This window comes from Balaenoptera borealis, assembly GCF_965194805.1.
Source record: "Balaenoptera borealis genome assembly, chromosome: 17".
Lineage (NCBI taxonomy): Eukaryota > Metazoa > Chordata > Mammalia > Artiodactyla > Balaenopteridae > Balaenoptera > Balaenoptera borealis.
The window spans coordinates 10,401,433-10,413,974 of record NC_138876.1 but is presented as its reverse complement, the minus strand read 5'-3'; the positions used below and the strand labels follow the sequence as shown (position 1 = coordinate 10,413,974).

The 12,542-nt window shown below is 40.9% G+C and overlaps 1 protein-coding gene across 8 annotated transcripts in view; it reads right to left on the bottom strand.

Annotated features, from left to right (window-relative positions):
- ASAP1 (ArfGAP with SH3 domain, ankyrin repeat and PH domain 1) overlaps window positions 1–12,542 on the bottom strand; it is a 357,862-nt gene that overhangs the window by 139,497 nt on the left and 205,823 nt on the right. For all 8 annotated transcript variants that reach the window (XM_082363047.1, XM_082363048.1, XM_082363046.1 and 5 more), the window contains one exon: window positions 8,645–8,717. In XM_082363047.1, the coding sequence (XP_082219173.1) occupies window positions 8,645–8,717 (73 nt within the window). The remainder of the gene's footprint in view (window positions 1–8,644; window positions 8,718–12,542) is intronic.

The window sequence follows — 12,542 nt, the reverse complement described above, 5'->3', positions numbered from 1 at the left end:
TAAGAATAAATAAATAATCTGAAGAAATACTGGCTAAAAATTTTTCCAGTTTTGATTAATTTTTTCGCAATTAACTGTAATTATAATAATTATCACTGATTACTATGTCCCAGTACCACATTAAATATTTTATATATGTGTCCCAATTTTCACAAAGTAGGCACTACTGCCCCATTTTAGGAATCAGAAAACTGAAGCTTGAAGTGGGGTGGAGGGCAAGGTGAAGCATCTTGCACTTATCTCCATGGTAGTGGATCTAAGATGACAAACTATATTTGTCCTGAATCTCTCCCCACCATTTCAGAAAGCCTCAAGTTGATGAGGATGAAGGTAATCACCACCACCACCATTACTGGGTCTGAATCACACATGTTACGCTTCACAACAGTCCAATGAGGTAGAAACTATCTTTCCATTTTCAGAAATGAAGAACCAATTGCTTGAAGTGTTCTCTGTCCACAGGTTCCCTGCCACCAATCAGGGGCTAAATCAGCATTTGATCCCCAACCTGTCTGAACTAACCCACAATAAATTAATGAGGGTGTGTGTGCAGCAGGCATGTTCAGTCTATGTAAGAGAATATATTGTTTTAAGGGCATTGTTGTTCATGTATAAGTCATGCTGATTACAAAGGACATAGTAATAGGAGTGAGCTTGGAGAAATACTTTCTGGGTAGTTCTAAATTCCAGCTCTAGTTTGTATCTGAAGTAATAAACCTGCTCCTTTTCTAACTGGCCCGTCTAGCACTTTCACGCTACAGGATTACTGCTTGTTTCACTTGTCTGTCTCTCTTCACACGTGAGGTACTCCAGAGCGGCATGCCCACAAGTTTTGCACCCCACTGGATCCTCAGTGCCCCATTCTGGGTCGGCAGTCACCTCTGACAGTTAATAATCTGGCAATTCTGGCTCAGCAGCTTTGGGATCATAAAGAACTAAGTTTCAAAACTTGTAGCTACTGACGAGCTGTGTAAGTAATTTAAGCCAGGTTTAAACTTAAGCTTACTAGCTGTGCCAGTAATTTAAACCAGGTTCCTTCACTCCTCAACTGGGGATGCTAATGTCTTCCATGCAGGACTGTTGGGATGATTAAGTGACAACAGGCACCTGGCATATAGTGGGCACTCAACAAATGGGGGCTATAATTTATTACTTCTATCAAAATTGGACCATTAAGGTACAGAAACATGTTTTTTATAGTCACCTTTAACAGACTATTTTTGCTGTTCATCTTGAGGCTTTAAAAAAACCCCCAAACTACTGGTTGTGGAATGAGTGCTCCCAATTTCATTTAAAATGAGTTACTTTCTCATGAAGCATGCTCCCATAAATTGCAAGCAAACATTATAAAATATTAACTCATTTTAAAAGTGAGAACACTCATTCCAGACCAGCAAAACGGAGGAAGTGCATACATACGTGCACACACGCACCCCAGACAGCCTGTGATTTCAAGTCACAGAGTGTTTGAGCCTTGAATACAAAAATTGTCAATTCCCAAAGAGCCTGGAATTATAAGATTATTCTGGAAAGAGACTTCAATTTTCTAAAGGCAGTTTAAAAAATTCCTCTGATTTTATCCCCACATAATTTGAGGAGTAATACTCTATCCTGGATAAGTATACCCCCTTTTGGAAAAGCCTCCTTCCTTGACCGTTCTGAAGGAACCCATCATTTTGATTTGTTTTCACCTCTTAAGAAGTAATGATGGGGGCTTCCCTGGTGGCGCAGTGGTTGAGAATCTGCCTGCCAATGCAGGGGACACGGGTTCGAGCCCTGGTCTGGGAAGATCCCACATGCCACGGAGCAACTAGGCCCGTGCGCCACAACTACTGAGCCTGCGCGTCTGGAGCCTGTGCTCCGCAACAAGAGAGGCCGCGACAGTGAGAGGCCCGCGCACCGCGATGAAGAGTGGCCCCCACTTGCCACAACTAGAGAAAGCCCTCGCACAGAAACGAAGACCCAACACGGCCAAAAATAAATAAATAAATACATTAAAAAAAAAAAAAAAGAAGTAATGATGGATCCACAAGAATGCAAAATGCCTTGAAGGCCCAAAGTAATTTGTTTAGACTTTGCTCAAATCACTACAACCACCACCAAGAGCATTTACAGTATTTCTATCTAAAGCCTTCTACTTCTGAGGGCTTAGATTTATTTATTTACTTATTTATTTATAACAAGCTCACTTTAATTCAAAAATATTTTTAAAAAAGATCAGATTTTCATCCACAAACTTGGAAAAGAGCAAAAAGGAGAAAATTTTCTAAACACAGACTATGTTCTCTGTATACCTCTTGACATTCTTTCCATTAAAGTTCTAACCTATTTTATCTCTATTCATCCTTGTTAAGAAACTTTTCTTCCCACTGAAAACCACAGGATTAAAAATACCATTACAATTAAGACTCTAAACTTAATTACCAACTCTACTTAGAATTCACTTCACACTATACCTTTAAATTTGAGAAAATGTTAACTAAAAAAGTAGCTAAAGTGAAATTACTTGGATGCAAAAACATTCCCTTCCTATCCACTGATGAATTTAGCACTTTACCTTTAAAATCTTAGATTTCATTATATACAATGAGCTATTTCTTAAAACAGATAAATTATCAAAATGAAAATTTGGGGTGAACATCACACTTTAATTTTGCTTTAAATAACACAAATGTTCTTGTAAAACCACTCACTACATAATTCTAACTGAAAATGAAAGGGGAATAAAAGAGAGGGCAGTGAGAAAGCCAAGTGCTTCCTTTCCTGACGTGAAAAGGCTATGGAACCATTTACGACAATCCAGCTGTATTTCAGAAATATATACTTGTAATCAAATTACATACCACTGTCATTTTTTTATTCACTAAAATTAAAGGATTTAAGAATCCAAACTTTCAGACTAACAATGTTACAGAGATTTCTAATGGGCACCATGTGTCACTAATAAGCTAAAATGTATTCCAAATATATCTTGGCATAAATTTTAAGGAAGCCACCATATAGTAATAAATTACACATTTTGATTTGTGCAAAAAAATTTATTATTTTTTCAATCACAGAAAAAGACCCAGTAGCAGGAATATCCTGGGTCTTTACTGCCAAGGAAAAGTGTACGTGTGTGTGCTTAGATGATAATAGTATATCTGTTCAAAAAGATTAACGAGTTCAACTCAACTAAGTCATTTGATAGAAAAACAAATTTGGTACCCCCATGCTTACAATGAACCACATGACTCTTCCATTTATAGAAGTATAGTGTGTATCGCTTTCTTTTTCAACAGCACTGAGATGCAGTAAGCTCTTTTTTCTCTAGGGACACACACTGACCTACACTGGACCCACCACATGCATACACATGCCCCTGCTCACAGGGGCAGAAATCCTATGACTGCCAGTCCTACTTCTACTGTTCTGACCTCAGGTCTCACTCAAAGACAGAGAGCAAGATGTCAGCTAGGGCTGCAGTCACCTGAAGGTTTGGGGCTAGCAGATGCGCTTTCGTGGTGGTTTTGGGCGGAAGACCTCTCTCCACAGGGCTGCCTGAGTGTCCTCACAACATGGTGGCTGGCTTCCTCCAAAACAAATGAAGGGGTTAGGGGGCACCTAGGTGGAAGCCGTCTCTTTTATGAACTGACCTTGGAAATCACACGGCATCACCGCTATTACACTCTCTTCATTAGAGGAGAGTTGTAAGCCTGGCATACATTCAAGGCAAAGAGAATTAGGCTCCCTCTTTTGAAAGAAAAAGTCCCAAAGAATTGCAACATACTTTAAAACCTCTATGATGCTCGAGAAACTACTAGCTATTTTAAACGTATATCAGGAGAGAGGAGGAAGGAGGGAAGGAACACATACACCAAGAAAAACTTTCTAAATGACAATGTATTTCACAGTTTAACATCGTTAAGACTTCGAAACTTAGAAACAACACAGGAAAACTGAATGGCTTGGAAAATTTCCCCTTGATCCAAGTAGCTCACACAATTCAGTTTTTTTCTGTTTCTTAAAATCTCCTCATACACAGTGGGGACAAGTAAGAGAAAGAGACAAATTCCCAACGCCCTTTCAAACTAAAGGGCTTGAAGGGAGATAATGTGTATTTCCAATAAAATTTCTCTTATTATACCATTTACTAATTAATACTGATAAAGCTTATGTGCAAAATTAATAAATACATTTTAAGAGTAAGACCTTTCACCATTCTCCATCATCTTTCAAATCATCCTGGGGAGGTGGGTGGTTGGGTATTCTCAAACTGGAAATATAGAAATGCTTCTTAAATTTCTAAAGAACATCAGATGGGTTTTGTGTCATAAGCACTGTGAGAAAACAAGAAAATTATGAAAACACACTGGGAAACAGATACCAGGATTCATCCTCTTGTGGCTTCTTTGGAAGAGGCCAAAAGCCCTTGGACGGGAATGACCTGGATTCCACTGAGCATGTATCATGGAAAGATCTGCAACATCACTGTTTTACTCATCTTGCTATTTTTTAAGAATTAAATATCACAGTGCTGCCCACACAAGCTGATCAAAAACCTGGGTATACCGTAATCACTGGTGACTGCAGAAACCCTATCAGGCCCCAGCAGTTGCTGAGATCTGAGTTTATCCCCACATTTCCAGGTCACAGGAACGATACCTGCTATTGTGTCCCCTATCTGGGAACCACAAAGTCATCCCATGGATTACACTGCTGGGAGGGTACATGTGATGGATTCATTCATGAATATTCATGACTAGTGAATATTTAACAGCCATTGACAGAAAGCTTCCTGGGGACCCATCAGCTGATAAGCGGCAATTCATTCCATGCTTGTTGAGCCCTGGCCAAGTGTCAGGTAGAAGACACGTCCACAGTAGCCACAAACAGCAAAGCTGGAGTTAGCTAGGCTCTCCTTCCATTCCCTGCTAGCTGTGGCATCCTGGACAACATTGTCTGGCTCTTTATGCTTCAGCTTCATCATCTATAAATTGGAGATAATGGTAGACTTACCTCAAAGGCTTGATGGGCTTAACTTAGTACAGCATGGACACCCAATAAATGTCATGTCCTCCAGAGACATTCCCCTTAGTACCCTCCTCAAACTACATCAGATTTCTTCTTTGTACCCGGCAAGCTTTCCTTCGTAGTACTTGCCAGTTTCTAACTATAGCTACTCTCCAGCTTGATGATCTGATTAACATCTCTCTCTCCCACAGGACTGTAAAATTATCATAAAGGCAGAGATTCTGTCTGATTTGTCTAATATACCCAACACCCAGAACAGTAGCATGTAACAGGTACTCAATAAATATTTGCTAAGCTAATAAACTAGGTTGGCAAATTCACAAAATAATACAAAGATGAACCGGCCCTCATCAAGGAGTTCCCAGGCCACTGACGCAGTCCTCAACTCTAGCTGCATTTAGAGTCACCTGGGGAGTAATACTCTTGTAATCCCACTACTGGACCCTACTCTGGAGCTACTCTTGGAGTGTGAGGGCTCAGGGAATCCCTGTATTTGTATTCTAAGAGCTCTTCAGGTGATTTTATTTTATTATTTTATTTTTTGGCTGCGTGGCGCAGCTTGTGGGATCTTAGTTCCCCCCGACCAGGGACTGAACCTGCGCCCTTGGCAGTGAAAGCGCGGCGTCTAACCACTGGACCGCCAGGGAACTCCCTCTTCAGATGATTTTAATGAAAAGCCAGGACTGAGACTCACTGATCTAATGCAAGAGAGACGGGCTGACAATTACAATACAACGGGATGTGTGCTCGACAGCCACAGAACTTCCTGTGATGATGGAGATACCCTGTGTCTGCACCCCCCAATGCTGTAGCCACAGTCACACATGACTAATGAGGACTCAAAATGTGGCTACTGAGATGGAGGGCCTGAACTTTAAATTTTATTTTAATTAATTTAAATTTAAAAAGCCATGTGTGACTGGCTAGTGCAGACCTAGGGCAAAGTACACACAACAACCCTGAATCCGGGTTTCAAAGGGGAAACCTTTGGGGGGGATTCAAAGCTCAGTCAGCTGCGGCCCCCCCATCCACAGGAGAGTATCATATGGGAGAGGAAACGGCAGCCAAACTCTGCACTCACCCCTTCAACTCTCCACCTTACATACACACAGGGACAACCTCTCCCCACTGCCACGTCCAGGACAGCTGGGACCAAGGAAATGCTTTAAAGAAGCACATCCCCAAGTACAAGAGCCTTTGTGTGAGCTGCTGAATGACGTGGTCATTGAGGCCAAGGGAAGAAATGTGTCTTGAGTAAGGACACTTGGAAAAGAAAGTCACATGGAGCCCCGAGCAGAGTAAATATGGCAGCACTTCACAGTTGTAAATCAGAAGTCTCCCTTTGTGACTCACAGGCAGAAACCATAACATTATGGAGAACTGACATTTATTCCTTAGGCAGATAATGGCTCATTAAGCTCTTTATAAAATCAGACTGGTCCAACATTATTTGTAGAAAGACTGAATTAATATAGAGAAAGCACCCATGCTATTGACCTACCTGCCACTTTTTCTCATCTACTATGTGTTAAGCATGTACTACGTGGCAGGCAGTGAGTCAGGGGCCTTAAATATTCCCTCATTTTGTCCATACAATACTCTGTAAATTAGATATTATTTTCTCATTTTACGGTGAGGCAATTTAAGACTCATAGAAGTCATTATTTACTTACTTACTTATTTACTTACTTATTTATTTATTTATTTAGGCTGCACCAGGTCTTAGTTGCAGCACGCGGGATCTTCGTTGCGTGCAGCATGAGGACTTCTTCCTCGACCAGGGATCGAACCTGGGGCCCCTGCATTGGCAGTGTGGGGTCTTACCCACTGGACCACCAGGGAAGTCCAAGACTCATGGAAGTTAAATAATTTACTTTAACAAGTAGTGACAAAGCTAGGATTTAAACGTAGATCTACCCTACACCTAAGTTTCTTTTTTATAAAGTCTGTCTAGTATTCTATTATATAGATATACTATTATTTATTTAACAAATCTCCATTTTCTGTTTTACCAAATCACAGTCAACGCTTCAATGAACCTACCTGTATATAAAGCATAATACACACACATACATATAGAGAAGTACATAAATCCTAAGTGTAGCATTTGATGAATTATCAAAAAGTAGACTTAACTATGTAATACCCTCCAAATTAAGAAACAGAACAATACCAGCACCTCAGAAGCCCCTTGTGCCATCTTCCAGTTATTTATCCCACTCACATCCCCTATTAAGGGCTACCACCTCATGGGAGTTCATTAGAAGGAAGCTAAGACATAGGTTATAAGTTAGGTATATAATTTAGGCCAAGACTTAAAGCACCATTTGGTCACTACATAACCAGACAAATACCATTTATCTACCTTAATTAGAAGTTAGGGTTTTACTGGATATAAAGAAATTAGAGACAGGTCTCCAGGAACCAGGGTACAAAATGTGTTAATTAGGATTCCAGAGTGCCCTAAGCTTGGGGCTTTAATGAAGACAAGAGACAACTGATTCCCAGCTCTGACAAGAAGAGGAGGACCAGGAAATACCCTATGATTTTATCACAAGAGTGAGTATAAATGTAAATAAAATATAAAACATATAAAATATAAATGTATTGCATTTACTGAACTGCCATGAGGTGGTAGAACTTTTACAGATATTAACTACTTAAGTCCCTTCAACAACCCTGTAATATTACGATCCCCGGTTTAGAGAGAAGATGGAGGTTCAAAAAAGTGAAGTAACCAGCTCAAGGTCACGCTGCTGGTTAGAGGGAGAGAAAGGGTGCAAACCCACATGCATACAACCTCAGAGCGAGTCCTTTCCATTGTACCCCGCTGCCTTCCCTTCCCAGGTGTTCTGTTACAGACAACTGATCTCTTAGAGACCTGACCTCTGGGAAAGCGAGCTGGTACTGCAATACCAATAACAAAAGATGTGAGTCAGAGACCTTGAAACTCATTTTATGTTTGCAGGCCTCTCCCTCCCTGGGGCGCTGGAACCTACCATTTCTTGTGGTTACCTACTGTTTATCTTAATTCGGTTTATTTCTTCTTATCCACTGACAACATACTTTTCCCTCCAAGATGACAAAGTCTCTGACCAAAGCTAAAACATTTGGTGACACAGGTTACCTGGCCTGCCCTGAGTCAGAAGCAAAGACTCGAGTTGGCAGGTCTGTCCAGGTCTCTCCCTTTAGCCTCGTCCCCACGTGTCCCCTAACTTTCACCCCACGCCTGTCACCAATACGGATTTTCAAATGTGTACAGGTACACTTCAGATGGAAAAGATCATCATGTGTTTAACTGAGGCCACCGAATTACGTCTGACCAACCACACAGAGAGAATTTTACATATCTCCTATGTCACTTGTGACAAAATTACCTATAACTCTACTGAAGTTTTTCACTGTGTAATAAAACCCACTGCAACTAATGTTTTTCCTTCTTTTTACTTGGGAAGCAGTAACAGGTTTGGACTGACAGAAGAGACAGAAAAAAAGAGAAAAACTGAATTTCTTTGACTTACTTGTTTTTCCATTTGTATCAAGTTTTCCAGAAACTTAGCATCTAACAAATAACAGAAAAAACTGCAGACAAGGTATGTAATTGGTGTTATCTGTGTTGGTAAGTACTTACCTTGACCGGAATTATATATTGCTTTTACAGACTTCTTAACTTTCTGTAAGGCTGTTCTATCTTGGTCTAGAGCCTAGAAGAGAAAAATGGGGGGGGAAAAGATGTTGGAAAACTTGGTAAGTTTAAAAAAAAGGAACGAAAGAAAAACTCATTCTTAACTGCATTTGTTGCGCTGAGCACTGCAGCAGCAGCAAGCTGGTATATTTATCAACGATGAACCCCTTCAGAGACACCAAGTGCCCAGGATTTGAGTAGTTATATTTTGGGGATAAATACAGTCATTCCACAAGCTCAACACTGGGTGAAATGGATAAGCTGGTAGTCAGTCGGTAACCGTGCTAAGCTATGCACAGGAAAGAAAATATAAGACACCTAAGATCTGATTCTTTCACTTCGAGAGTTTACAACCTGGGAAGGGAGAAAGGCCAACATATGACATGAATGACAGCTTCGCAGGGAACAAAACACATCTTATCACCTAATGGTAATTTCAGCCAGAAAGAAAACATTTAAGGGAGTGTGATAAGCAAGAGTGACCCTGAAGAGCTTCTCAAGCTTTTAAACTTGAGGATTCCTTTTAGTTAAAAAAAAATTTTTTTTAATGACATAATGCCGGGTGTATTTTAAAAATTCTGTTTATTAAAAAAGCACAACATGAAAAATGCTACCATGATGCGAGTAATGCTTGTACATGATTTCTTAGGTGATGAATCAACACATCTCCAGTAATCTACAAGGCAGGGGTGAGGGGGCTGTTTCTGGGGGACTGTCACTCCTGATTCTTAACCCAGGTGCTGGATACACAACTGGGTTTCGTTTGTGAAAATTCATCAAACCATGCGCTTAGGATATGTACTCTTTTCTATGTGTGTATTACACTTCAAAAACAAGTCAATGTAGACATACTCATGGCACGCTGACCTAACTTCTTAGAATAAATTCAAGCCCCTCTCTGCTTTTCCAGGGTCCACGGTCCGTTCACAGTCTGGGAACCCCTGGAGGGTGGGTCAAGATCTGGAGGGCAGGAGCAATGGCAGCAATAACAATAAACTTGTACAATAAAGTTTAAGAACATTCAATGCGCACTCACATCCTCTACATCATCTAAGCCTCGAGACTTCAGATGAGCGAATGGAAGCCCACGGAGGGTAAGTACTTGCTCTCGGCAGGGTACGGGGAGAGCTGCAGGGGGCAAGGCGATGGCAGCAGGCATCTGTTATTCCCCTTCTGCAAAACGGGCTTTCCTGCCACTCTAAACATGGGGTTCACTGGGTGCTGCCCCTTTCCTTTGGCTCCTGTTCTCTGAGCACCCATGACTGGCCAGGTGAGCACGGCCCACGCTGGGCTCAGTCCTGCCTAGGATTTCTGAGCTTGGGAACCGGGATCATAACATGCAGCCCCTTTCTGATGATGCGAGCCTGGGGGCCACCAGGGGTTCTGTTTCTAGCTGTGTGGAAGAGTCTGGCCAGACAGGATGATGTTAACAGAGACGAAGCACCAGAAAACAAGAGGTGGAGGGGGTCCTGGTGGCAACCAAGTCCTTGCTCCCAGCTGTCCCCAGGTCTATATCACTGCCAACCTTCCTGTAGACTGAGTACGTGGGACAATAAATTCCTTTTGTCAGAAGCTAATTGAAGTCGGGATTCTATCACTTGCAACCACAAGTCCTAAGTAACACAAGAACTAAAGTTTACTGAGCGCTTAACTACACCAGGCACAAGCTTGTAGAGAAGATGTACCAAATAGACATCTTATCTCTTTGAGTTACATCTTTACAAAAATCCTGTGAAGTAGCATCTATATTTTTCAGATAAGGAAATGTGATAGGCCTTCAATAAATATCTGTAGGAAAGGAGGGAGGGAGGGAGGGAAATATTTACTAACTTGCTCAAAGTCACAAAGCCAGAAAGTGCTAAAATCACATTTTACACTAATGTCTCCCGAATCCCAAATCTAATGGGATGCTGGGATAAAAACCAGCGTTTTGCAGACTGCGGGTTAACGCTATTTCTGCCTTGCCCATCATTCACTTTCCACCTCCACAACTTTTTTCACAGCCACGTCCCACCTGCACTTCTTTTCAGTTAACATTTTTCTTTAAATTCATTCACATCTTTTTAAAAAATTTAAATACACTCTAAAGAGCTGGCTCACTCAACATTAATAGAAGATACCCTAAAAATGACTATGTGCCTCTAACTACATAAAATGCTCGTCTGTTCACTACCTCAAATCACCTCATCTAATGCCAGTGATACTGCACATCACATTTAAGGAAACAATGTTTTATGACACAGCTCCAGAGGAAGAGACAAAGTTTGAGTAATTTCCAAGATCTCAGGTTTGTACATCAGAGGAAAGAGGGAAGATAACTAACATTTTAATAAATGCTTAGTCATAAAGGTGCTGAGATTTACATAGATTATTTCACTTAATTCTTACAAAAACCCTATGAAATAAGTACTATTACTGGATTCATTTTATAGATGAGGAAACAGAGGCTTAGAAAGTGCAACTTGCCCAGGTGGCAGAGTAGGAATTTGAACCCAGTTCTTTACAGTAAAACCCCACCTCCAAATCACTAGCCAGTTCCGCATTCCAATGGTATCTGTGAAGAACTGAAACTAAAAGCAGCCTCATCTTCAGAGGGCAACATCCTCGAGTTTTCAGAGGCAAATCTGCGTTAAGAAACTACAAGACATTTAGGTTGCTAGGAGACTGGGAGGGAAAGACAGTAATGCAAATAAGTGCAAATAAGCACTCATTTTAAGAGATGGGATCCAAAGGGTTTATCCTTTGCTGAACGGCTTTTGTGGTAGGGATATTTTAAAAAATAATTCTCATAACAGCCACCATTTATTTTTTATATACATATTTCTGCCATCTTTTTTTCTGATGAAAACTCCTGGGCTTTAGAGAAGTGAAACAACCTGCCAGGTGTCACACATCAGGTAAGAGAAGAACCAGCTTATGCTTTTTCAAACAAGCCACCTAAAAATCCATTGCAGAAGGCACGCTCATGTTTCTCCTAGATCTTAACGATTTTTAAGTAATTTTCGAGAAAGGAAAAAAGATCTCCTTCTGGAAGAAAATAACCTATCAGCTCAGCTTTGGGGAGTGATGACCACTGAAGGATGATTCTACTGGTAGAGAAATTAATGAGTGGGCTTTAATGTCCGTGCACATTTAGAGTTAATGACTCCAAATGAGCAAAGGGCTGGCAAAGATTTCAGCCGTAACATTTTATGAGACCAGTTATCTGCTTCCTTTTTGCAGGAGGGAAAGCCTCAGAAATTTATGTTGACTTTTTACCAACCTGTCTATGGAACTAATAGGATGTAAGGTTCAGGTACTTACTTCTAAAGGTTATTAATGACATCCACATTAGACAGCTACAGCCACCATTATGTCCGCGTGACACTTCTCTTTTTACACTCTACTATTTGGCCACGGGCAAAAAGCAGCTGAGTAAAATGCAGTTTTAAGAACTCTGTGTTTAAGAGAGCCAGGGAACACCGTCCTTCAATCAAACAATGCTCCCTCCAGAAAGAACACGTCTAAATATGCTACAGAGCACCATTCTCTTGACAGCCAGACAAGCAACACCTGCAGTGACATCTTTTGAAATGTCCTATATGTAAAACTACATAAAGCTAAGAGAAAAGTGGCGGATGAATGGGCTACAAAATTATCCTACCTCTCAACCCATTAAAAGTATGTTAAAATATGTGCCTGCGTTTCTAAGTATGCATCTGAAGGTGAACAACTCAAAAGCGTATGCGTTGGTGAGAGAAGGAGAGAGGGAGAGGGAAGGAGGGTGAATGAACCAAGACAGGAATCCAGGAGAATATGCTCATCTCTAACAGTCGAGTAACACCTCCCCCATCCAGAACTTTGC